At 34.7% G+C, this 25,804-nt stretch overlaps 3 protein-coding genes across 5 annotated transcripts; 1 reads left to right on the top strand and 2 right to left on the bottom strand.

Annotated features, from left to right (window-relative positions):
• Positions 1 to 207: 207 nt before the first annotated feature.
• On the bottom strand, positions 208 to 5,213 carry LOC133682602 (uncharacterized). Of its 2 annotated transcripts, none has more exons than XM_062106015.1 (7): positions 4,652 to 5,213; positions 4,411 to 4,558; positions 3,967 to 4,158; positions 2,973 to 3,101; positions 2,175 to 2,344; positions 1,451 to 1,581; positions 208 to 501 (listed from the first exon to the last, which is right to left on the bottom strand). In XM_062106015.1, exons 1-7 carry the CDS (start codon positions 4,863 to 4,865, stop codon positions 484 to 486), a joined length of 1,002 nt encoding a protein of 333 aa, XP_061961999.1. In that variant the 5' UTR covers positions 4,866 to 5,213; the 3' UTR covers positions 208 to 483. The 2 variants fall into 2 exon arrangements, with proteins under 2 accessions (XP_061961999.1, XP_061961998.1); XM_062106014.1 differs by having other exon boundaries at positions 208 to 514; positions 4,652 to 5,211.
• Positions 5,214 to 6,603: 1,390 nt separating this feature from the next.
• LOC133681955 (probable alpha-mannosidase At5g13980) lies at positions 6,604 to 19,696 on the bottom strand. Of its 2 annotated transcripts, XM_062105167.1 has the most exons (29): positions 19,213 to 19,696; positions 19,004 to 19,087; positions 18,505 to 18,593; positions 18,130 to 18,304; positions 17,861 to 17,980; positions 17,577 to 17,663; positions 17,413 to 17,484; positions 17,082 to 17,195; positions 16,359 to 16,459; positions 16,173 to 16,266; positions 15,896 to 16,063; positions 15,708 to 15,797; positions 15,154 to 15,219; positions 15,011 to 15,067; positions 13,884 to 14,103; positions 13,635 to 13,771; positions 13,384 to 13,458; positions 13,186 to 13,245; positions 13,037 to 13,108; positions 12,291 to 12,338; positions 12,094 to 12,213; positions 11,580 to 11,645; positions 10,439 to 10,551; positions 9,515 to 9,599; positions 9,058 to 9,168; positions 8,888 to 8,983; positions 8,598 to 8,645; positions 7,207 to 7,275; positions 6,604 to 7,094 (listed from the first exon to the last, which is right to left on the bottom strand). In XM_062105167.1, exons 1-29 carry the CDS (start codon positions 19,417 to 19,419, stop codon positions 6,873 to 6,875), a joined length of 3,066 nt encoding a protein of 1,021 aa, XP_061961151.1. In that variant the 5' UTR covers positions 19,420 to 19,696; the 3' UTR covers positions 6,604 to 6,872. The 2 variants fall into 2 exon arrangements, with proteins under 2 accessions (XP_061961151.1, XP_061961152.1); XM_062105168.1 differs by lacking the exons at positions 19,004 to 19,087; positions 19,213 to 19,696 and having other exon boundaries at positions 18,493 to 18,593.
• A 3,936-nt stretch (positions 19,697 to 23,632) lies between these two features.
• On the top strand, positions 23,633 to 25,526 carry LOC133681764 (uncharacterized). Its single transcript, XM_062104893.1, has 2 exons — positions 23,633 to 24,168; positions 24,480 to 25,526. Exons 1-2 carry the CDS (start codon positions 23,782 to 23,784, stop codon positions 25,395 to 25,397), a joined length of 1,305 nt encoding a protein of 434 aa, XP_061960877.1. The 5' UTR covers positions 23,633 to 23,781; the 3' UTR covers positions 25,398 to 25,526.
• Positions 25,527 to 25,804: the final 278 nt, after the last annotated feature.

Below are 25,804 nucleotides of genomic sequence, written 5' to 3'. Positions count from 1 at the left end.
GCTGTGCTTCTGAAAAGATCATTTACAGAAAAACATTATCGGTTGCATCAAAACGCAGTGGTATCCATGGCCGTGCTTTGCTCAGAAGCAGTGGTTTTACTTCTGTTACGAAGCTCTATACATTCAGTTGTATCATGGGCTTTTCATACAGTGCCCTGGTTTCATTAACTGATTGGCAATTGGCAGGGGAAGGAGCGCCTCGACAACTTCCAGGAAAAATCGCACACCAAGAAAGCTTTCATTCTATTTCCAATTTCCATGTGTCTTTCAAATGCAACTACTTTTACACAAGAAGCCATTACAAACATTGAAAAGGACAACAAAAATTATTGCAGAAAAATTATCCTGCACTACCACAGTATCCAGCAAATATGCTCAACCAAATCAAGGCCTTGCAACTGTACATTATAAGTCATCTTCTGGACATTATAAGTCATCTTTTGCAGGCCTCCTTGTGAGATTCTGTCATTAAGAAATTCCATCCTAACAATGCTGCTCCGACTGCAGGCTCAACCTGATCATTTATAAAGAAAAATACCAAAATGGAATCTGTAGTACTCTAAATAAATAACAATACTAGGCTAGCAAGATTAAGATGCAAGTATTCTCCCATGTCTGAAAAGAAAAGTAAGAGTTATCTGAAAAGAAAATGAAAACAGATGAAATTGAAAAAACAGTCGGCGGCATGTATTTCCATATACACTGGCATTCATCTAACTGCACAAGAAGTTCTGAATATGAAGTTTTCAGCAATGCAGGTTTGTGCCTCTACGTTCGAGAGCATACAAATAAGTTAATACGAGAAGTGAAATTTTATCCAAGAATTTTTAGCAAAAAAATATACTAGATCAAGCATTTCAAGAAAGTTTAATAAGGGCTTCCCTAATTAACATGGATTTAGTTTATTTGATATGTTGAAATTTTTGTCCAGGAAATTGATTTTATGTCCAATTTACTAGTTAAATAAGTTTTAATAACATGGTTATTGTGTTGTTTGGATACATTACAGCCAGGATCCAGCCTCCTATGGGTGTTGTCTAACCCATATGGCTCCCAACAGGAAATGCAGCTTCATGGTCTGCCAGGATTTTGCTTCCCTTATTCAGTAGACTAAATCAAAGATAACAATTACTTGTGAAATTAGGGTCATGCTACAGAAGTACAGCCTTTTCTACATGGGTTTTTGTTCCACTCTCTATATCCCTCTGTCACTCTTAAAAACTCACAGATAATTCGTGTGTTTCCAAATCGCTATTACATCCACTGTTCCACACTCAATCTCCATTCACAAATGGTATTTCAGCAATTTCATAGTTTCTATAAGAGATATTTTCTGCAGTTAATTCTTATAGCCACACTAATTTAGTTAGGAGCAGAAGGATGTATCTGGAAAGATAATAGGTTGGTTAATCAGAAAAATTCTCGTTGGAACAAAGTAAAATATGGTTACCTTTGGGTGAATTGGAAGAACCCCAGGGTAGCTTTTAGAAATGTGGTTTACAACTTCTTTTCCTATATCCCACCTCTTATTTGCTTCTAGAACACCGCCAACCATGACAAGGGGAAAAGAAGCTTTTCCATCTGCAACGATATTTATGCAAGATCAAAATGAGTCCAAGAAATACAAAGAAAATATGTTAGAACCATCCCGAGAGATAATAGTTTTTAATTTTAAATAGGATATATACATCACACTTAGTGAACAAGCTTTCAAAAACCCTGAAGGCAATACACACGGTTCATGTAAGGATAAACAAAGCAGCAGGCACTACATGAAAATCAGCACGTCAAAATCACAATCTAAACTAAACTTAATTTTCCTAGTAGAGAGTTTTCCGCATTATCCAAACTGTATGATAAAAATCATTGATTTATTAACTAGCTTGAACTAGACTGTATTTTCACCAATCCCTCCAGCCCTAAAATAAAACTGAAGGTTGGGTGCAAATCTATAAAGCCTGAAATCATGGCAAGTCCTTCTTTCCACTCCTTGTGAGCACCAACATTTCACCATTGCATTGTTATAGTTTTAATGATATGTTACTTTGAGAAGTAACAGTTGCAAACACTCAATACTTGGATACTTTACGTGGTTCATTGACAACCTTATAATCATATTTCAAATGATACAAAAGAATTTATTTGTGCATTAGTTTTAGTTGGCAATGCCACACCTTCACCACACAAGCCAAGTCTTTGAACAACAGCTTTTACGCTCAAAGCCAACTCCTCAACTGAATCTTGCAAGATCTCATGAGCAACTCGGTCTCCTGCCTCTGCACAAGACACAACGACAGGAACAAGAGCTGCAATACGAGCCCAAGATGGATCTGCATAAGTCCACCTAAATTCAAAGAGAAATCCAGTATCTTATTCAGTAACATATCTGATTTTGTCAGTGTATCATATGAACAACATGTCAGAAGTCAACCAGCCAAGACATCAATTGATTTTTCTCCGAATAGACTTCCAAGAAAAAAAAATCCAGGAACCAATTCTGTACTGGAAAACTATAATTCCATCAAAAAATTACAAAGGTCCGTAGTCCATACATGACATGAACTGCATTTACATGTCACTGGAAAGAAATCTAGTGAACCCCATTTAATGTTTTCTTATCAGAATATTGGACAAACATGAAACATACTGCCAACGTATTTCCACAAACATGTTATGTCATTACATGAGCCAAGAACCATAAAGGACCAAATGCTATGAAAAGATAGGGATACAACACAGAACTATTTTTTTTTTCCATAGGTTGTTTTGTGAAAGAAAGGGTACGATGCTAAAAGAGTGCCACGTGGTCTCATCCATTGGCACTTCAGTAACGAAGGTCAGATTAATGAAATAGACCTTCAGTTTTTTACTTCAAAGACAATGAAGATAACTGTAAGAGTTTTAAGCTTTGAAAACAGTAACCGCTACTTATAAGAGTTAAGATGACAATGGTGTTGTGTTGGAATATATACCCAATAAGTTCATCAGGGGAAGAAAGACCAAGTGTCTGCAAAATATTAGATGAAAGAATTGTTACAGGACCACGACCATCATAAGCCCTTACTGTTGCTGTTAATGCCTGAGCAGCTATTCCATAACCACTGCAGGAGAATAAAACAATATCATGTTAAATTCACTCAAGAACAATAATTATATGTGAAGAAACAAAAACGGTTATGAATCCTATTGTAGCTATCATTAAAAACCTTCAAATAATCATGTATCTAACTATTGCGGATAATTTGAATTCCTACCTTGGGAAAGAATAGGAAAATAGAAGGAAAAAAAAAAAGAAAAAACTATTCTCAAATGGTATACTGTGAATCATCTAGTAATGACTAAAACTAGAAGAAATTAATTTAGCATTGGATGGCCAGATCATTTAGAAAGACAGTTGATTTTATGCACCGAGCTCTTGCCAAATGCATTTGACGTTTAATCACCAAGTTATTTAAATGTCAATTCCAGCCTCCTATTTGTACTAGCTAAAACTGTTAGGTTTGTTGAATGTTACAATCTCTATTTCTAGGTAACAGTTTCATGATAAGAAAATAAAATTGTATCAGAGCGAAGGAGTACGTCAATGGAAGGAGGATATGATATCCACTTTGAAGGAAAATATAATTAAGACAAGTACATTCCAATCATGTTCAGTTAGCTAAAGATTCCATAAAATAGGGAATTAAATTCTGAATTACTAGTAGTTTTATCAAGAACAAAAATTTCTTGCATCTCTGGGAGCAGGAAATTCATGCTGCCTAAAACATGATAAAGTTTCATGCTTCTAGGCACTAAGTAGCACTATAAATAAAGAACATTTTTCATTGTTATAATGCCTGTGATCTTCTTGATATCATTTTAACTTCCTTTTCTTTAATGCTCAAATTCTTTTAGTTATAATACCCTCATGTCACACGAGAGGGGGGGGGGGGGGGGGGGGATGAAAGCGCATTCTAGCTTATATACCTTCCCCAATCACCAAGGACCGGCCCTGCACCAGCAGCCCGAGCCTGTCTACCATCTTCTGTGAATCCAAAAGCAATAGTTCCTGTCCCAGCAATTAAAACACACCCATGGAGCTTTCCCATTGTGCCACTTGCCAAAGCTGCAACAGCATCATTCTGAACATACAGCTTCACATGAGTAGGGAATATTTCCCTGCAGAAATCAAAGAAAAGGAAGATATGACAAAAGATTATCAAATAGATACTAAAATCAATGGATAACCAATCATAGGGAACAGCCTAAAAAGATTCAAAGCAATTCTGTGACTGTACAGACAAGAGCTAACAAGATAACTGAAGCTGCAAGATGCAAAGCAAGTAAGCTCCTTGTAGTGCAAGGGAATTTTAATTAGAGGAGCAGAAAACACATGTAAATTAAATTTAAAAAAACTAGAGAGCAAATTACCTTAGCCAATTTAAAATTCTTAGCTCATCAGTTGAATGATTAACGCCGGAAACAGATAGACAAACAGCTCGAACTGCAGAGCGATTAGAACCCGACTTTAAAAGAGCATCAGCCATAACTTGCTCCAGCGTCTCTCTAGCAGCAGTTTCTGATCACGAAGCCAAATATCTCAAAGCCCATTAATAAAAAAAAAATTGCTAGAAAATGCACCACCAATATATTATATAAAAAGAAAGCTGACCGCCAACGCTGTTGTGATTGGAACAACCGGCGACGGCTCGAGCGAGAACGGGAAGAGGGTCGGGAAAAGGATCAGAAAAGGGAAAAATTGGCATGCAAATGCAAACGGTAGACGTAGTTCCACCGTCCAATCCTAAGATCACCTCCCTGTTACCCAACTCCCCAATTTCATGTTCGAAATCCCATATTTCCCCATTTCTGTATCTCTTCTTCATCTTCCCAACAAGGCAGTCGCCAATATCTTGCTACTGTTTCTTTCTTCTTCTTCTTCTGACAAGAAGAGAAACTGACATTCAAAACACTCACTACTACACAACTACTGTATGTAGGATATAGATAGTAGTTACGAGAGACCAAGCACTCCTACCACTACTATCTCTATATTTCTTCGAATGTCCCATCAAGTTAATTTATTTACTTGCATGTTTATTTTGTTGGGTAAACTGTAATTTAGTCCCTGTCTCTTTTTTAATTCAGTTTCCTTTTTCTTTGAATCCATTCATTGGTCCCATGACCATGGCTGAATATAAAAAGGGATTACAGGCTATGGTCGAGGGACCGATCTATGAATCTTAAGATTGAAGAAGCTGACATGCAAAATTAGAAGAACAGGGACTGAGCTATAATATACACAAATAAAATTAATTCGGACGGCCAGAAGAGACAAACGCAACTTGCCGAATTGCATAGCGTTAGAAAATTGGTGAGGGAGGATTTGAATTTTCTGTTTTGTGGGCTTGTGATTCTGCTTGTCTGTTCTATTTCTTTTTTAAAAGGAAAAGGAGGCCGGAATCTAAGTTTGAATGCTATTGTTGTTTTGTGCATGGATTACACAATGACAATACTATGACATTTGTTCGTTGTCCAGAGCGAGCTGGCGAGCTGGCTTCGGTGGCCTGGTGGATGGTCACTTAGACCTGCAAAACAGGAGGAGATTCCTTCGTTTGATGTAAGAGCCTGGCTAGTTTTATATTTCGAGAGTGTTTTAAAAAAAAATTATTTTATTTTATTTTTTTATTTTATTTTATTTTATTTTTTATATATTTTTAATGTTAAAAATAAATTTTAAAATAAAAATAAAAATATTATTTTGATAAATACAAACAAAAAATATTTTTAAAACCAACCGCTATCACAATATCAAACGGGCAGTTAATGATCTACATAAAAAGAAGTAAGTGTAGTATTTTGAAATCAATGTAAATTAGATGAAGGGTCTGTTTGAGAATGTAATAAGAATTGTTTTCAAAATAATTTTTACTTGAAATATATTAAAATAATATTTTTTATTTTTAAAAATTTATTTTTAATATTAACACATCAAAACGATTCAAAAATATTAAAAAAAAATTAATTCGAAGCAAGCAAAAAACTTTAAATTTTAACAAAAAAATAACCTCAACCTCAATTCCAAACGAGCACAAATCCTCACCATTTTTTATATCTTCTTTGTAGAGTATTTTTTTAAGGTGTTTGAGATAGTAATAGAGATTATTTTTTAAAATATTTTTTATTTAAAAATATATCAAAATAATATTTTTTTTTATTTTATATATCAACACATCTAGAAAATAAAAAAACATTATTTTAAAGTAAAAAAAAATTCAAAATAATATATTTTTTTATTTTATATATCAACACATCTAGAAAATAAAAAAAAATTATTTTAAAGTAAAAAAAAATTAAATTTTTTGAAAACTCTGATTGAAGCAATGTCCCATGAACACATAATCAACAAAAAATAAACTACTTGAAGAAAGGAAGACATAAATAAACCTTGGTTAAGTTATAAAGTCAATGGCTCTATCTGTGTGTATATATTATTTTTTGTCTTAAAAACTATTTTCCAAATTTTCACTAGCCACATTAAATTGTTAGTTCTTCTTCTACTATTATTCTCTATTTTCTATATTTTTTAAAGTTGTTTACAAATTCTGAAAGCAAAACCGGAAATGATACCAAAGGGGTTCATAATTTAAATTCTTGGAGGTTGGAAGTGCACAGGGAAGAAACAGCATTATTTCTGACAACTCTGTTTCCTGGACTGCATGATTTCATGATTCCATGTTAAGAAGCAGAGAGTGACCTAAACTACCATGGATAGCACATACAAGTGAGCAATTATTGAGAGCAAAACGCTTGGGGTGAAAGAAGGAGCACCCATCTCAGACCTCGAAAATCGACTTCAATTAGCAAAGGAGGATTTATTATGTGTGGAGCATTTATGCAGCAAAAACATGGTGGAACCGGTGATCGAAGTCAATAACAAATGTGCGGATTTCCATCGGAGCAAGTTCCACCACCAGCTTTGCAGGATCAACAGGTCCACCCCTCAGCACTGCTTGTTTTCTTGATGATCCTTCTGCTTTCCACACAAGCCTCTTTTTCTCCATTTCAGCCCTTTCTTGATTGGCAGATAAGCTCATTTCTGCAGCTTTGCCGATCTGAAGAGAAATGGGGTTAAAAACTTATCGAGATGATACTAGGACATTACATTTATATGTATAAACAATTGATGCCTGGTAGTAGTTGGGGGCAGGAAACTATTTTTTCTACCTTCTTTTTCGGGAACAACTTTCTAAGTTCTACTCTTGTCATCACTGAAAGATCCTTGTCCTCTCCAATCTTCAAATATTTCATGAAGCCAAGAAAATAGATTAGAATTCAGGTCATAAACGTAGTGGATGATAAATTACAATGAAATGCGATCAATTCTGCTAAACATCACTGCTATTTCATAGAAGGATAGATAGCTTCCATTTAATTATAGAAAGATTGATTGATAGATAGATAATCATTTCTCTTAAACATAGCTGCTATTTCATAGATAGATGGGCTGGGACTACTGTGAAAATTCGGGAATCTTCTTCTTCTGAAGAAAAAAGGAACCTGTTGGATATTACCGTCACAATAGAGATCATTTAAATCAAGATGTTCCTGTGAACTCCTTGTCTAAAGAAGAAATTCATAATAGGAACTGATTAAACCTTGTTGATAGGATTATCTGTTGGATGGTATACCAAAGTTAATCATACTATTAATAAGGAATTCAGTCTAGTGATTGAAGATTTCCAAATGCATTGCGCCCACTGGATTGGCTATAGTAGGAACATCTCTTTTGGTGAAGTTCCGGCTCACAAGGCAGACTAACAATATGCTACTTTCTATTCCAGAAAGCATTTATGATTTCTGCACAAATTTCAGGTAATAGTTGCAACACCAGGGAGGTGAAATTGTTAGCCTCGATGAAATAGAAATGTTAGAACCTGACCACCTAACGTACCTAGATTCTATTAAACATTGAGGAAAATATTGCTCATGCAATCAAAACAGTAGTTAAAATATAGAAGAACAACAGGAGCCTCGTATGATAGAAAAATATCTACACTCTACAGAATTTTGGTCGGTGAAGAGGCAGCATATTTATAAAATAAGCACTGAGATGAGAAAGCTAAGATATGTAAAAAAAAAAGAATTTAAAAAAAAAAGAGAATTGAGTACATACATGACAAGGGAAGGTCGAGATGACACCTATTGAGAATAAACTAAAGGAGGAGGGCCTTCGAGATGGTAAACATCCAGCATTAACCCTGTGGATTAACTACTTCTAAAAGGGTATGAAATTGAAGTATTGGGAGCGGACAAGAAAGGAAATATCTCTACAGACTGAAAAGACATGGGCTGATGAGTAAGAGACTGATTTAGAATCAGAATCGCTAAAGAAAGTTTAGCCCATAATAACATTAAATGGAAGAGGTTAATCCATGTGGCCAAACTCAACCAGTTAAGATTGATGCCCAGTTGAGTTGAGAAGTCTGCCCAATGTTTGATGAAAAATTGAAAACAGAAAGCCTCAAGGAATATGAAGATGCTGAAACCTTACTCCTGATGAAATAAATGAGGTGCTAAAAGCAAATGCAAGACTGGAATAGAAGAGAGATTAAAACCTCATATAAATGAGCTAAACGGAGGAGAACTTTTCCATCATCAAGCTCCTGCATAATTCGGTGAAAGAGAGAAAGTATGTTAGAAAAGAAAAATGGAATATCAAGTTAGAAAAGGAAGTGTTAGAAAAAGGAAGCTTGCACGTTGTCTTTTAATGTCTCTATTTTGGAAAAGAAATTATGGTCTTAAACTCTAGAATACTGTTTCCCATTCCTTATCTGTGTCTTATGAGACCTAAAATGTTAAGGAAACAGTAACAGTAATCTCGTCACCATAAATGAAGCTTCAATACCTGGAGAGTTAAAACTGCCACGTTATCAGGTAAAATGTAGGAAGAATCAAAGCCAGAAAATGTGGTCACATGAGAATTCATCCAATTATCTCCATCCTGCCAGAACAAATTACGTTACAGGGGGGGGGAATCCATCTAATTATGCTTTTCTATTTTGATTATAATTTCACCTCTTCAGAAAACGCAAGGAGGAGGGGTGAATATATCTCCTGGCCGAATGAGCGACGCCATTTAGCACCTTCTCCTATAGGGTCAATTCTGTAATAATATTTTCCTTGAATCTGCAAATCAAAGAGTAAGTTAGAGCTAGGTACTAATTTCAGTAGTTTTATATATACTTCATAGTTCATACTGGACATGTTAAGGAGGGTTTTTGTGCAGAGGTCAATGGCAGTTGTCAATTTAACAGATTCTTTAAAGGATAGCCACAATAATATCTTACAAGAACTTGAAGTTCCTATTTGGACCATAATGACATAGATGAGACATGTTAACAGAATTCCAATAGTTTTTTTTTTTTTTCGAAAAAAAGAAAGAAGGTAATGAATCATATCACATCAAGGGAGGCCATCAAAAAAAAAAAAGCTCATTGCCAGATTGGGTTCCAACATCAATCAATTTGCTTACCGTCAATCCCTTGCATTGATCAAGGACACATACTGTTTCATTAAGAGCCTCCGCAACACCCCTGGAATCATCCAGTAGCAGTCTCCTACATGGTAAAGGGAATCTCTAATAACATACATGAAAAAAATGATATGGCCAAGAATTATACCCATTCATGTTTTATTCACACAATAGAAGCACAACTCCTTGACGCAAGTTCTTATGATCAAAGTGACAATATTCAAGGCAAAGACAAACAGAAGAGCGTGATGGGATTTGGCAGAGATCAAGCTAGTTCCAGTAAAGGGATACACTCTATGCAGGCTACAATTCCAGTCTTACACGTTGGCCATAAGGAGAAATTTGCATCCAATAAATGAAGATAATCTTGTATTTCCAAGCGGCAGTAGAAGTTTATTGTAACCGTCATTGTTCTTATCTTTAGTTAGTAGTTATCTATTAATAACTGTCAAATGTAACTCTATTTATTGTAGAATATTATGTCTGGTAGATTATGTTGTAATGAAAACCTGTTAGTTATTTGGTGTGATTCCAATATGGGAGTGCTTCCCTTGAGTGGTTTGAGGCTACTTGTTTCCTATTCCTTGTAATTATTGTTTTCTGCAATAAAGTTATCAGAATTCTTTCCCCCTGTCAATACTTTTCTGCTGTGTTATATACTGTGTTCATTAGTTTACAAGAATTGTTCCAATCCTTAATATAGTTTGGCATTACTCCTACACTGTATTAAGCGGCAATTTCACTCCATTCCATTACATAATGGCCTTGAAAAGAATTCAAATCTGATTCTATCAAGAACAAGCTCACATAAACTGTTTTTGTCCTTGAGTATCCTATTAACCACAATGGCTACTTTTCAAGACAGTCAAGAGAATTGCTCATGAACCATAAGATAAATGAGCATTGGGAAAGGTGATTACATACCTATGGAGCATCAGCTCTATTTGTCCATCCACCAGACTAGATCCTCCAAGTGCTCGATCCACCAGAACTGAAAATTCCTTCTTGTCATCTTGGAAATAAATTCCAAGATTAATCTGAAGAGACAGTGTGAAATGAAGCATAAGTTAAAAGGAGGGGATATTACTCCCTGATAAGCAGATGACTTTCCAATGGCATGGACACCGCAGAGATAAATTCTATAAAAAAAAAACATATGGATACCATTATAAAGCACATTGCACAAAAAATCAGTAAAAATAAATTATACACAGAACCACCAAATTCTTCCTTGGCATTCAAATCCCTCTCTCCAAATTAGTCCTCTCAAGTTAGATGGAATATAATTTAAAAAATAAAAAAGTAGAAGGAACCAGTTATCTTGCTCGGGCTTTCTTGCTTGCTTGCTATCTATCAAGGCCCATAGATTGTCTAGGTATATCACTGGCGGAAAAGGAAAACCGACAGCCAATGATCAGTTATTTAGTCAATGTGAATCAGAGAACTTTCTTGTTATGCCTTGGCTTAAATCTATTGCTCGTGGCTATTTACTGCTTGACTCTGCCTCAAAGATTCGGAATGCTCTTAGACTAACATATTCACAATTAGATAACGATGCACAAATTTTTGAACTAACAAAATGATGGCTCCATCTCTCTGTTTTGTAATGACAAAGCTATTATCAACACTGCTTGTAATCAGTTCAACATGACAGAACGAAGCAATTGAAATTAATAGGCAATCTATCAAGAAAAAATGAGTGAGGGAACAGTTTGTAACTTTCGTAGAGTATAAAGATTGCTAGCTAATATCTTTCTTAAAGGCCTTAGTAATAGGTTGTTCCATTACTTGCAAGATAGCCATGAGAGACCTCAATGCATCATCTTGAGCAGGAGCTGTAAGGGTACTGAAGTATATATATAGGTGTAAGTCTGCTTAGTGCTAACATAACACAACCTCCATTCATCTCCTCTTCTCTCTTCTCTCTTCTCTCTTCTCTCATCTCCTCTCTCACACCTACCACATCCACCACACACATATCTAATAAAGAAAATTCAACTAATTAAAACTGTAAGCAAGACAACACTTTTTGAGATAAAAGATGGATAGTGTATAAGTAACATACTGGGTAATAATTTCCAGCAAATGGTTGATTCACTTCCAGGTCCCAATCTGTTCTATAATCACGAATCTGCAGAATAGGTGAATTCTTTAGTTTATTCGGTGCTCACAACAATCAGAATTAAAAATCAACGCAAGGAAGCAAATAGTCCAATAACAGGCTAGCATATGCCAATGGTTTGGATTAATGAATCCTTCCAATCAGGAATGTTCACACCTACTTTCAAATGAGAGGCCAAGACATTTTTGAGAACTGATTAAAATTTTAAGCCAACAACCATTCTGAGCATGAAGATGGAAGCTAGGGTACTATATGTGTTTGGCATTGTGGTAGCTTTTGCGGTTGCAGTTTGAAAAAAATAGGTTCAAGAAAAGCTACAAATTTGAGATGAAAAGCAGGTTTAAGCAATGAAAACCAAACAACTTTTCAAGGTCAGCCTAAATGCATCTCCAACTGCACTGCACTGCACTGCACAACAATGCCAAATGGAGCCTAAGTAAACAGAACAACATTTTACCCTTTTGATAAAATCACGTCCATTAGAATCTGTGTAAAATGTTTTATTGGTTTCCATGGTTGTTGTGATTTGAGTTGCAACTTCTTTTCCAATTCCATCTTCAATGGGTATGGGCCCAACCTGAGATGGCAGATACTGTAAGTAAAACCTTGTGAAAAAACTGCTAGTCAAATTAGGCATCAATCTGCTTCACTTACGATAAACTCAACTTCAACATGCTCTCTCCCCTTGTATAATCTGGTGATCTGCATGTGTGTAAAGCATGTAAATTAAGGGTAATAGTGATCTGCATAAATGTTAAAAGCATAGTTCATTAAGGGAAGAACAATTTATCACATGATTGCCTCAATCTCTTCCACTAAACAAATACATTTTTCCCCAAAAATTACCTGACAAAAAATGCTCAGCACTTGAAGGGAAAAAATAAGTGATTGGAATTGGAAACTAAGTTTTCTTTATTATGTGATGCCAGGCATCATTGCATGAATTCAAGTTATGTTAACTGCCATTTCATGTAAAATTACAGAAGGTTATGATAGCATTGGAACTTTCTGAGGAATAACAATGGACGAAGGGTTTTGACATTTCCTTGTAATACATTTGAAGAAAATGTAAATTTTCCTGCAACCATAGACCTAATCCAAGCAGGAGAAACGAGCAGAACAGCCAAAACTTCTAAAATTAACACCAAACCAGCAGATTCCAAGAAGTTCTACAAGCATACAGAGCTAGTTTCAAAGACAGACAGTTTCTTTTCCGGTCATGGAATTTTACAGGTTTATTCATTCAGATTGTTTTTGAAAATGACATCATTCTTAATTCACGTTCAATATTTTCATTTCATTCATAAATTTTGGTGAGTGTTTTTTTAGTGAAACAAAAGAAGGGTCTGATGAAAGAAATAAATCAAACATCGACAGTAACCATGCGGCTGAAAACGCACCTGATATATCCATTGGCTGACCTGTTGATGTACTTCATCTAAAACAGGTCCACGCATAACAGTCAAAGGAACCTGAAACTTTTGACACCGATTAGAGCACCACAATTATTTGTTCCTGTGGATGAAAGCATGTCAGAAGGAGCACAAACCTGGGATTCAGGGTTTATAGGAAATGTTCCATTTGGACGGAAGATATATGCCCCAGAATTCTAGAAAAATTGCAATAAAAAGAATATAAGATATTGACTTGGAAATGGGTAGTCTAACAATTAGATTTAATTGAGGTCATGAAATTTCAGAATGAGAAGACAGAAGTTGAAAGATGAATTTCTGCTATGCATGTTTACCTGTGGATCTTTAGCATTTCCAGTTCCATTGTATCCAGCATAAAAACTGAATGTCTGTTCAACTGATTCCTTAACCTTCAAAGTTGGAACATGTGCATTAGAAACATTTATTTTAGACAATCATATGATATATGATAAGAAAGCTTCTTAAAACACTGGCAACAAGAATGCCAGAACAATTCTAACTGCCGCGAATTTTTCGGGAAAAAACAGAATAGAGAAAGTGGACAGCAAGTTCGTTCATCACATACTGAGCTTCTGCTGTTAACATAATTAGCATGCTTGATTTTATCTGCAGAAAATGTAAGCTTCAAATTTCCTTGGCCAACTTCAACAGCAGATTTCTCACTTCTAAATGTGTATACAGATGATTTACTCGAATGAGCACCTACAAATGCAAGCGAAACATTTGGCATAGCAAATTAATATCAATAAATTTTATGAAATAGGCTTCAAGTTTGTGCTACTTTGCAAGCTTATTGGAAGCTATAGTAACTAACCTGCCTTTTTGGCACTTGAGATGGAATAAGTGCTGAAACCAAAAGGTGGAACAGAAACTGTAAACGCAAGCCAATACTTAGGCGTCTCCACTGGGGATCTACCCAAGTATGCATTAACATGTGAGTTCCTCAAGCCCACAAAGGCATCTGCTATTGGAATAATTTGTGACACGATTTCTCTTTTCTCAGAATCATGCACAATAACATTTTCATTGAGGACCTACAGTAGATTAGATACTGTAAGTCATAAGTAAAAAACAGGCCAATCTACTTTATTAGCCAAAGTTTGACGTACTAATTACAAAGGTGTTATTTTAAAAAAATATGATCTCTGCCCAAAAGCAATGATGCATACTGCTCCAAAAATAACAACCCCTTCTCCAAATACAAATAACATGAGACCAGATGCACAAACTCCATTTGTGGTATACATGATTCTTGCATAACAAGTGTATGCATGCTAATTACAAAGGTGTTATTTAAAAAAATATGATCTCTGCCCAAAAGCAATGATGCATACTGCTCTAAAAATAACAACCCCTTCTCCAAATACAAATAACATGAGACCAGATGCACATACTCCATTTGTGGTATACATGATGCTTGCATAACAAGTGTATGTGAATACACTCATGCATATATACATCCCAAAAAGGATGACTACCTTTAATATTTCAAAAGTTAAAGGAGCCAAGAAACAGTTACTTTCGAGAAAATTTAATACACAAAACATTCAGCATTTTATTTATTCTCACACATATTGCATGGATCCCCGGTTTAAATCATGTTAAACCACACTGATGAGATTATTTCCCACAATTTGACAGATTAGACTTTCAGGCAGATAATTAGTAGTCTAACATGGAACCATAGTAAGGACTCCTGTCTTTTAATCATGCTAGACCTTGCAAATTATTAGTTCTGCAGGTTGGGATATTTTTTATGGAGTAAGGCCCATGTGTGAGGGAAACAGTTAAATCATAATGTCAGCCAACATTTTCATAAGTTAAGTTTTTTCAGTGGATGTTTTCCAAAAATATTAAAGGAAACAGAAACTGTCGACAAGAATTAGCAAATCACCATCTTAAAGTTCAGCAAAAAAGAGATAATAGAACAGAACTACTCACAGGAAATTGAATTACATCATCCCTCGCCCATCCAAGTGCATTGTAGACAACAACAATCTACAATGTAAGATTCATAGATGATGTATTTCAATGTAAAAAGTTTGTGGTTAATTACAATGTTGAAGAATGAGATATGTTCTTACCAAGTTTCTCCCTTGAGATAGATCTACTTCTGATGCAGGACAGTAACTAATATTCAGAAGTGGGCACTGGCAAAAAAAAAAATGGAAGATGTGAATGTGAAGTCCATTTTGGTTTGATTTTCAACTTCAAAGAAAGAATATTATCATTCAATTTATGCAGGGTTTTTATTTATATTTTTTTTTATCATCATTTTATGTGCATTGCTAATTTTCAACATTCAATGATCAAAATCTTTGCCCTTTTCCTTAGAAAAAAAGGAGCAAATATCACAGAAGCTACAGTAGATTAGAGTGTAAGCCACACATTTTTATTCAGAAGTTTCAAATCAGTAACTGATTAACCCATTTGTCATGGGCTCATTCAATGTCTGTGTAAAGATGCAGCACATGATAGATACCAATATCATTATCATATGGAACACAATTGTCCTATGTACTGCATGGAAACGTAAAAGAAGATGAGGAATGGAAAGGGACACAAAATGATCCATTCATAGTAGCAACAAGCCATTGAATTGTAGGCTAATAAAGCTGAAGAGATTACGAGTTTTTGCCTGTTGAAATTTAGTAGTTGACCTCTGACATCCAGTATGTGATGCAGACTCCACCAAGCAAGCAAGTGAGGATGCAACTAACTTTTCAGCCTGCAAGGATTTAATGAATTATCAACTAAATATTTAAAGAAAAAAGTGGAGAAACACTATTACCATGAAAATTGAAATGGTTAAATAAAATTTTTCACCTCTGTGTAGCCAATTGACAATCGTTTTGCATAATCATTAGCCACATGTTGCTTTTCTGTACCAGTAACAGCGTCATGATGCTGAGCAATGGCAAGAGAATCTGCCAATGAGTCTGTGTTCGGTCCTCTATTGCTCCTCCCATTGTAAAACTCTAATTGTCTTGCAGCCTGAGACAGAGTAGATTCATTGGATGTACAAGATTATAGCCTGAAAACTGTGTTGTGCCAAGGCAGCATATAACTTTTAACAAATCAAAACAGTCATCTTAATGAATACCAAGTAGTAGCCACTCATCATCCTGACATAGCGTTTCAAGGCAGGTCTACTTGCAAAGTATCCAGTCCAGTAACCATTTGCACGATCTGCATACCTGGAAGGGCACATGCTTCAAGTTCTAAGAGTTGTTCAAAGTGAAGGAATAACCAGCAAATGAGTTATAAAAACAGTCAGGATTCAGCTTACGGGAAAAAGTCCCCGGTCTTTACTGGCCAGTGCTCATTTGTAGCATGTTTTGCATCAGTGTAAATGGATGGTGTAGAATAGAGAGCATTAACACGTCCATCCTAAAAGCATTCAGAGAAAACCATGTAAAAGTGACAAACTCAAAAACAAGATAACATAGAGATGCGTACCCATAAGGGGGTGCAAATACACATCCTTACTATCAAACCATTAAATCCTGATCATGAAAAGCACAGGTGAAAAATAATCTGAGGCATCTAGCATTATCCCTTGAGATGAATTCAGCATGACACAGATGATGTTTTATATTCATAGACTCCTCAACCCTGATTCGTTTGATGTGCGAGTGTCAGCCTTAAGGTTCCACTGAAATGGAATTTGTACCTTCCAGTGAGATGATTAAAGCTTTAACGAAGAGACACGTACCTTTTTAGAAGATTGCCACACTACTGCTGCATATAAATGCCACAAGGCATTATTTTGTTTAGTAATCAATAGTTTAACTGGCCTAATTTCATGGATGAACGAATTATCTAACTGAGTCATGGATTCATTTGACCAAAAGCAATATCACCATTCACCGCCCTCATAAAAAAGAAAAAAATGCCAAGGCCACAGTTACCATTTTGTGGAAGTGCTGTGGACATGAAAAGCATTGTGTGATGGTAATTATGGTATAAAATCAGTCAAAAACCTACTGAGAAAATAATAAGGAAAACATACCATGTTGACATAATGAATCAGCTTGTCCATCTGTCGGAACCACGAATGTGCATACTGATACTTAAAATCTGTTCCCATGGTCCACATTATATGATTTGTTCGTGTTATATTAGCCTGAGAAAAGAGTAAATTATGTTAGAATAACTAACAGAGGGCACTTGTGAAATGATATACACAGGATTTTAAACTGAACTTTCTCCATAGCAAACCAGAACTTTTAACATTTATTTTCAGACTTGGGTTTAATAAATACAAACATTATAGGATAAAGTTCAATATTTGTTTTGTGTCAACATAAATAACTAAAGATTTTAACAGATCACCATTTTACCTGTGATACTGCAGCAGCAACGAAGTCATCGACTCGTTCTTGAACATTGTAATCAAACAAATTGATGTCATCCTTCAGAGGATGAGCAAACAAAATTAACACTGCAGACTAGCGAATATTCAAGGGATTAAAAAACAAAGGATCAGCTTTTTCTTATGCTTTACTTGAACAACAGGTGAAGGGTCATTGACTTCAAAATAGAAACCACCAGGAGGAGGCTCATAGTTTTCCGGGAAAGCACCAGCAAAAATCTACAACAATAGAGCAAGAAGATAAGGGTGAATATGAAAGAATTTTTCTCAGCAACAACGCATATGGAACAGAGAAAACTAAAGATTAATCTCTATAGGCTATAACATAACCAAAAGATTGAATTTTGTGTGCAATATGCTCATCTAACTCAAACCACTTATATGCTGATAAGCCTAAACCTATACATTTTGTTCACCTGTGCAGACGAACCAAAACTCTTGGAAGCCTGCCAGACAACTTCAAGACTTTTCTCATTTTTACGCTTGGCCCGGTCTTGATAATCTATCCGACCAAAGAAAAGAGAGTCGAATCCAATCTACACGAAGATTCATTTAATCCTTATGCTGTTATGAAGCTGGAAAAATAAAACCAAAACAGATACATATGTACAATCACACTCATGCAGACACACGCACACGCACAAAGTATAGAGGTCTAAATGAAGATAAGGATAAATAAGTTTACTTCCGCTCCCAACATGTAAGCTTGCACCGCAGAATGACCAAAAGGATCAATTTGCCAACCAACTCTTGGAGTCACACCAAAATCCTTTTTGATAAACCGATGCCCAAGAGTTGTCTGGTCAATCATGTCAATATAATGTGTCACCGCTTCATCGTGCATGCACATCCCCCCATTTCTGCAACACAACAAAGAAAGAGGCATCATCAGGAGCCAACTCTTCATAAAATGAATAACAGCTTGAAGCATCCCATACAGCAAGCAAATTCAAGGGTAACTGTAACTGTGAAGAATAATCAGAAATCAACACTTGATTGAGACTTAAGAGTAAGCTGAAAGAACATTGCTGAGATCAGTGGTTGTAACTGTGTGCTTTACATGAATTCAAGTTGACCGGAACTAACAAGTTGCTTGACTACATGCTGCATAGTCTCGCTCTGATCTCTCCACCACCGTTGGAAAAAAGCCTATGCATGTGAGCAAGAAATATCAATAGTTAGATATTCGCTATCAAACAATTTAAATGCTATTATATAACATAGGGATTATTAAAACTTCCTATGGCGCTAATAAGAATCAAAAGTCTTACTTCACTTTTCGAATTTGAACTGCTTATTGTTCTATTATATTCAGGTGGGTCCCTTCTTCTCTTGAAATGCCACCATTATTGGAGTCTATAAAAGCTAGCCTAATGCTCAAATGCCAGGCAATACAGAAACATACTCCTAATCATTCATGAACTTTTGAAACACTAAGAAATATAAGCCAAAAGTTCACATCTCAATTTTGGAAATGGTGGAAGATAATTCAACTCTTTGCTTCATCTCATCGCAAAATCTTCATCAAAATTTGTAAATGGGGAATGAATAATACTTGCCTGTTCAACATAAATGAATTTCCGGTTCTTGTCAGCCAACAGCGCAGGAATAAGAGAATCCAATACATTTTGCACACAAGCACCCTATAAAATAATTATATTTAAAAATTAAAAAAAAAAGCAGCCTATCAAAATATAAGCCTCCCTCAAGTGAAACATATCACATAAACAGAAAGAAGAACCAGAAAAGGAGTTATGATCTTAATTACTTGGATAGAATTGTTAGAACCAACATAGTACTGATCAACAGTCTTCAACCAACCAACATCATCATGGGTGTGAGCCACCAAGTGAACATTGATCTTATCTTTCACTATACCTTGTGAAGTGTTATAAACCATGTACTTGGCTTCCACCACAAATAATGAACCACCCAGCAGCAACATCAACAAAACCGCCATCAACACTTTCATCATCTCCACTTCCAGCGAAGTAAAGCTTGGAGAAACAGCAGCTATATATCCCCTCTCTCGCTTGATCAAAAAAGTCGTTAGTTTCTTGGGTAGAACTTGTACTGACAAAGAGAAGAGGGATCCGAGTCAAGCAAGCATTCTTTATTATTTCTAATTTCTAGTTAAGTGGGGCTTTCTTGGATAAGGCTAAAAGACTTTTACAGAGGAGACTGTTTTGTCTTTCCTCTACCTAGCGAAGGTTGCTCTCTCCACTGTATCTGCATCACTTAAAATATTATTTCTTGAATAAAATAAAAATACATAATGCTAAGTGTAATACTCTTAGTTACTCTATTTAATATTATTTTTTGCTCTTATCCTTTGGGTTATTGAGAATACTTTAATTCGTCCTGACCTAATGGATAATTAATAAACAAGTGAGAGCCGGTGATGAACTAATATATCATTATATTTTTTTAAAATATATATATATATATATATATATATATTTATTTAAATATTTAAGAGTTTCAAGATCTATAAAAAAAAATTACATATACTAGACAGTAGACACCAAATATAAACTATGAAAAATTCAAATTAATATAATTAAAATATTAACCAATTATCTAACATATAATTCTTATTTTTAACTAGAAAATCATCTCCTTTGCAGGGAGAAGCACGAACTGTCAGAGTCATGTCATTTGGAGTTAAAACAATGAGCGTTTGAATCTTCAAGAGGTAATTACAACATGAATCTCAGGTGAAGCAGTCATCAAGGCTTGCATTCAATCTATAATCTTAAAGATATGATCTATATTATTATTTGATTATAAATTGATTGCAATTTTTCCTTTTTCCGTGGACTAATCGGCCAGATGATGCTGCATGCAATTCTTTTACAACGTCTGGGGCAGGCAGATGATCTCCCATGTCCCAACATATGTGGAAGGTAATCAAAGTCTATGGAAAGCATTGATTTCCATGGGGGCAAGCTCCACCACCAGCTTGGCAGGATCAACAGGTCCTCCCCGCACCATCTTGGATTCTTCTCCGGCGGAGCCTTCTACTTCCCAAACCAACCTCTTCTTCTCCATGTGGCAGGTAAACTCGATTCTGTCACTTTAACTATCTGGAGAAATCGAAAAAAGAACATTGCTTTGATATTAAAAATCAAATGCCTAATGTTTACAATGATAGAAGCAGCAGGAAGGTTTTGTGATAGAAAGTCTGTGCATAAGTTAGAGAATTTCTGACAAGTTATCCATGAACGAAGTTGTTCGTGTTCTTCCCCTAGTAGTGGAGCCCTGCATAACAGTTAAAGAAACCTAGAACCAAAACAAAAACATTTGCATTTGCCTTCAATTGCTTGTTATTTCATGACTGCATGAGTTTACGATAACTACTTGTTACTAAACAATGCAAAAATTGATTTAAGTATTAGATGGACACAGTTACCTGGTATTTGGGTTTTATGGAAATCTATTTAATTTATTAATAAGAATTTATTTCTCTTTAATATTCACTAAATATCTTATTAATAAAGCTAATATTTAATTAATAAAATTAGAGTAAAAATAAAGCTCTTGGGACAAAAATATTTTACAAAGAAAATTATAAAAGTTGTTATAATTAAGGTATTTTTATTGCATCAAAGTATTATTCATAAATGTTATTGGTCAAAGTTCTATTAGGATTTGACATTAATTAGAACTATTGAGACTAATTCATATTATGTTCTTTCATTTATGAAATGAAGTAGTTGTTTTCATAAGCTGAGATATGAAGGATGCATGTAACTAATATATAAGTACTTGTTAGATGACATGTACAATACTAAACTAACTCACATTAAAATTTTATATGGAGAGATCATTCGTGTCTATGAAAGAAGTCAAAAGACTCACGTGACGATGTGCAAGTGATCCTTAAACTTGAGATCACTAAGTTATTTTTATATAAGGAGTGTTATGTTTTGATGCTGCTACACATTGTTCTAATAAAAGACAATAAATAGAGCATATATTAAGTATAACATGAACTATATAAAGGTATTTATGTAATAAAAATAGGATTTATCACCCTATATGAATTATAAAAAATATCTCATATGTTCTCAAATAATATTTGATTGTAAATTATTGCGCTAGGTGAAATGAGATTTGAAAATATTTTAAAATCTTATTCTAATAATCAATAACTATGGTGACGAGAACAAACTTGATTTGACAGAGTAGATACATTTCATGTTATAATATTTAATTTGAAACATTGTTAATGAATATATAATAATTACACTGAGAAACTGATCACTAAAAAGTTAAGTCAAATCACTTATGACTTTTCTAATATTTAGAGAATCATGATAGGTTGCTAGACATTATACTTGATCTTTAAATATAAATCAATCAATTATTGAATTGATAATAAATTAATTTGTTTAAATTATTTAATCATCTTTTATTTATAATTTTGATTTATATTTGGACTAACTTATTAAAAAACCTAATAGTTCACACACATAAGAATTATTGATCATAAATTAAAATGAGATAATTAATCAAGTGTAACTTGATTATAAATAAGTTTTAGAAATTAGAGACTAGAGTGTAATTTATATAAGGAATTACAATTCTAGACCTAGAAAAATCAAGTAGGGACTTGAGTGAATAAATTTCTACAATTGTCCTGAAATAATATACATTATATTATTCAGTGGAAAAATTAATATTTTGCTATTTATAGAGTTTTTAGGGTTTTTTTATATAAATAGAATGTTATGTCTTTTATTTTCTACATAATTCATGATATAATATAGAACACTTGAAAAACATAAAAGAAAATATATAGCTAGCACTCAAAGATATAGCAATTTGACTCTTCTAAAAGGGTTTAGGAGATTTCTCACTAGTGATTTATATTGATAACTGTTAGAGACCAGATAATTAGACAACTTGTAGTTTGCGATAACTCAACCTTGAAGGAATTTTTTAAAGTTAAAAAGAACATATAATATTTAAATATTACTCGTACAAAACCTAAATAACCCTAAATCTATCGACAAGAACCTTGAGATCCCTAAAAGAAATTTAAATTTATTATTTATATTATGTGTATGTATTTCAGAAAACCCAACAATAATAACATAACCAAGTGGTGAAGAAAAATGAATAATGGAAGAGAGAGTACTAAGCATGATCTTTCCTTTTGTTTTAACTAAGAAATGAGCGATGGGTTTTGTTCTGTAACTTCTGTTTGGTTCCTAATCTTCTTATCAGGGACAAAGTCGAGGACCAAGTGCTGTTTCTAAGCTAATCTAATAATAATAATGGAGTCTGGCTTCTCTTCTTTAAAACGCAAAGCAACTTTGTTTTCTTTCTTTCTGTTGATACGGTTGCGTTTGAAGAGGCGCCCTTGCCAAGACTGGAAGGCTTTTTCTTCATTTTTTTCTTCATTTTTTTTTCTGCTTGAAAGTGATGATGATGATGAATCGAGTAATTTATGGTGTTTAGTGCGTAATTAATAATATTTTATTAATTATTTTTTATAATTTGTCTTGTAAAAATAAAAAAATATATAATTATGATAGAGAAGTTCTAGTAAAAATATTTTTATTATTTTTTATGGTGATGATGATGGAAAGTAAATATAGAGTAATTTATGGTGTTTAGTGAGTAATTAATAATATTTTATTGATTAATTTTTATAATTTATCTTGTAAAAATAAAATATATATATAATTATGATAGAGAAGTTCCGGTAAAAATATTTTTATTATTTTTTATGACTCATTAATTTTATATTATTTTTTCTTTTGTCTATTTATTTTTTTAAAATAGATCCAAAAAATAACTAATGAAATATAATTAATTACTCTTTAAATACTATAAATTCACTATATATATATAGTGAATGATAGCCGTTTATAGGATTTAAATCGAAAGTTGTTAAATTTAACTCATATATTTCTGTCAATTCAAAAAAAGAGAAAAACCATCAAGCATTTTGTCAATTCAGCCCAATTTGACTGAATTGTAAATAACATGTTCTCAACCTCTATATGGTAAATCCATCACATTTTATTTGCAATTTAGTCCTATTGTGTGGAGTTGATAAAAATGTGACCAATACGGGGTAAATTAAATAAAATATTCTCCATAATGGACTGATTTATAGAACTGACGCAAAAACAAGGGCCTCCGATAAAAAATAATAATCCAAGCGCAAGAGAAAAATCCAAAGACACTCTCCGTTTTAGTGTCAGTCAGGATTCCTATCCGATTATTCGACGACACAGGATTATAAATTTCGAAGCTTCAAAAACCCTAGCTAGCCATAGCTACTTCAAATTTCATAAACAAAAAAACCACAGCCAGCCCAGCCATGGAAGATAGTTTCAAAGTTCGAGTCGACAAGACCTTTGGTTCTCTCCCCTTCTCTTCTTCAGCAATACAAACCCAACAACCATCCTCCTCGTTAAGCTCTCTATGGTGTCTCACTGACGAAGAAATCGAGCGAAACCGATGGAATCGAGACCACAAGGACAGCCCTGAAACCGAAAGCCAACCCCAACCATACTTTATTCCAGAAAGACTCGACGATAAGAATTTGAACTCTGAGATCGGAAAAGACGTTGTTGATTTAGACGACGAGGACGAGGACGACGAGGTGGAGTCGTCGCGTGCCTCGAAACTTAAACCTGAGGATTGTGATGACGAAGAATGGGACATCAAGAAATCTATTGGCCTGGATCGTACTCTTGATTATGAGGTATTAATTGTTGAATAATGTCTGTCTTTTGCTGCTGCTTTGTCTAACTTCTTGAGCATGGGTGCATACATGCATTGTATAAATAATCCATGCTTGAAGGTAATCTAAGCTTTGGTCCCAACATAAATGTCATGTTACCTCTACATGCATGTGAGCGGGAAAGGCTCGATCGATGTTGCTTGAGGGTGATTGATGATGATTATCAATAGGGTATACATATTTTTTACTCATATAAATATGCTTGTGGATGGATAATTTCATATGATTTGCTACAAGTTACAGACGGTATTACGATTTTCTTTCCTTGGCAGGAAGAGGAAGATCATTATGACAAAGTGGCTGTTGGCAGGGAAGGGGCCGGAGATGATCGCCTGTACGTGACCCAAATGAATGATTATGGTAATGATGTGGATTCTGGCGAGGTGATGCCCATGCCCAGTTCATTCGGGGATGTCACGAGGGATCCGCGTGCTAATCACCTTGCTGCAAAAATTAGGCTACTGGAAGATGCAGAAGCGGCTAAAAAGATGGATTCTTTGCGAGTTACTGTAAAGGAAGATATCAGTGTATCTGATGATGGTAATCTGAAATCCATCCTGAAGAGGAAGGATGTTCAATCAGATTCCAAGTCGATTAGTAACCACTTGGATTCAAAGTTACAAAAGCGTGTTCGGTTTGATCCGGAATGCAAAGATGGTAATGATGAAGAGTCTGGTGGAGTTGAAGACACACAGATGGAAACCACTGATTCGACAGAAGAAACACAGATATATCATTTGCCTCCAGATTATCCATCTGGAATTCCAGATTATATGCGAAATCCTTCCAAATACACGCGCTATACTTTTGACTCGGCAACCAATGTGGATGAAGAATCAAACCAAGGAGCTTATATGGACTTCCTCAAGATTCTGCAGAGACCAAATACAACAGAATCACATCCAGATGAGGTTCCTGTTGATCTGTCAAAACCTCTCACCTTTATACCAAAAAGGAAAACCAGTGGTGCTGCAGTGATTGACAACAGCATTGATTCTAAACAAAACCAGGATGATGCCAGTGAAGATTTCAAGCTTAGAAGAGGGGTACCTCTTGCGATTGCAGCCTTTGATGACAATGATACTGAAACTTGTGCCATGGAGGAAGATAAACCGGAAACAGCAGCTGATAAAACTAATTCAAGCAGACCAGAACGCCAGTATAGGTCAAAGGCCAAGTCCGAGACATGAGTTAACCCGCACCTCCCTGATTTTTATTTCGTTGAAAAACCGGATTTATTATGACATCTTACTATGATTCCAACTGAAGTACTTGTATACTAATAAAAGTTTCTAACTTGACTATTTGTATGCTAATAATGTGCTGGTTTATAGCTCGCATTTTATTTTACAATTAATGCTGCCAGATTACATAACATTGGCGTCAACATTCGGGTAGCATAATTTGTCACGGGTAAATCTTCACCTCTGTTGAGGATTGGCCAAAGAAGAGTTTTCCTGCCACAATTAACCCTCAAGAACTTCCATTTCTCGCCGCTCCCCACCTTGGGCGACTCCCTACTTAAAATCGAACTCAAATATACAAGACAGCTATGTACAAATTGCACTAGAATCCCTCATAATGCTAACAGAGTTAT

The sequence above is a fragment of the Populus nigra genome, chromosome 2 (genome assembly GCF_951802175.1).
Source record: "Populus nigra chromosome 2, ddPopNigr1.1, whole genome shotgun sequence".
In the NCBI taxonomy this organism is placed as follows: Eukaryota; Viridiplantae; Streptophyta; class Magnoliopsida; order Malpighiales; family Salicaceae; genus Populus; species Populus nigra.
Note: the sequence above shows the minus strand (reverse complement) of the source record. Positions and strands in the feature narration are given on the sequence as shown.

Bases quoted from the DNA above. Each gene is read 5' to 3' on its own strand.
- LOC133682602 (XM_062106014.1), bottom strand. From the start codon at position 4,865: ATGAAGAAGAGATACAGAAATGGGGAAATATGGGATTTCGAACATGAA. The intron at 3,102-3,966 runs GTATATAAGCTA...ATTCTCCTGCAG, and splicing joins GTCCTTGGTGATTGGGGAAG to TGGTTATGGAATAGCTGCTC. The intron at 515-1,450 runs GTAACCATATTT...ATAAATGATCAG, and splicing joins TTCTTCCAATTCACCCAAAG to GTTGAGCCTGCAGTCGGAGC.
- LOC133681955 (XM_062105167.1), bottom strand. From the start codon at position 19,419: ATGATGAAAGTGTTGATGGCGGTTTTGTTGATGTTGCTGCTGGGTGGT. The intron at 16,460-17,081 runs GTATGTTTTCCT...GAATGCTTTTAG, and splicing joins TGATTCATTATGTCAACATG to GATGGACGTGTTAATGCTCT. The intron at 16,267-16,358 runs GTAAGCTGAATC...GTGCCCTTCCAG, and splicing joins AAGACCGGGGACTTTTTCCC to GTATGCAGATCGTGCAAATG.
- LOC133681764 (XM_062104893.1), top strand. From the start codon at position 23,782: ATGGAAGATAGTTTCAAAGTTCGAGTCGACAAGACCTTTGGTTCTCTC. The intron at 24,169-24,479 runs GTATTAATTGTT...TTTCCTTGGCAG, and splicing joins ATCGTACTCTTGATTATGAG to GAAGAGGAAGATCATTATGA.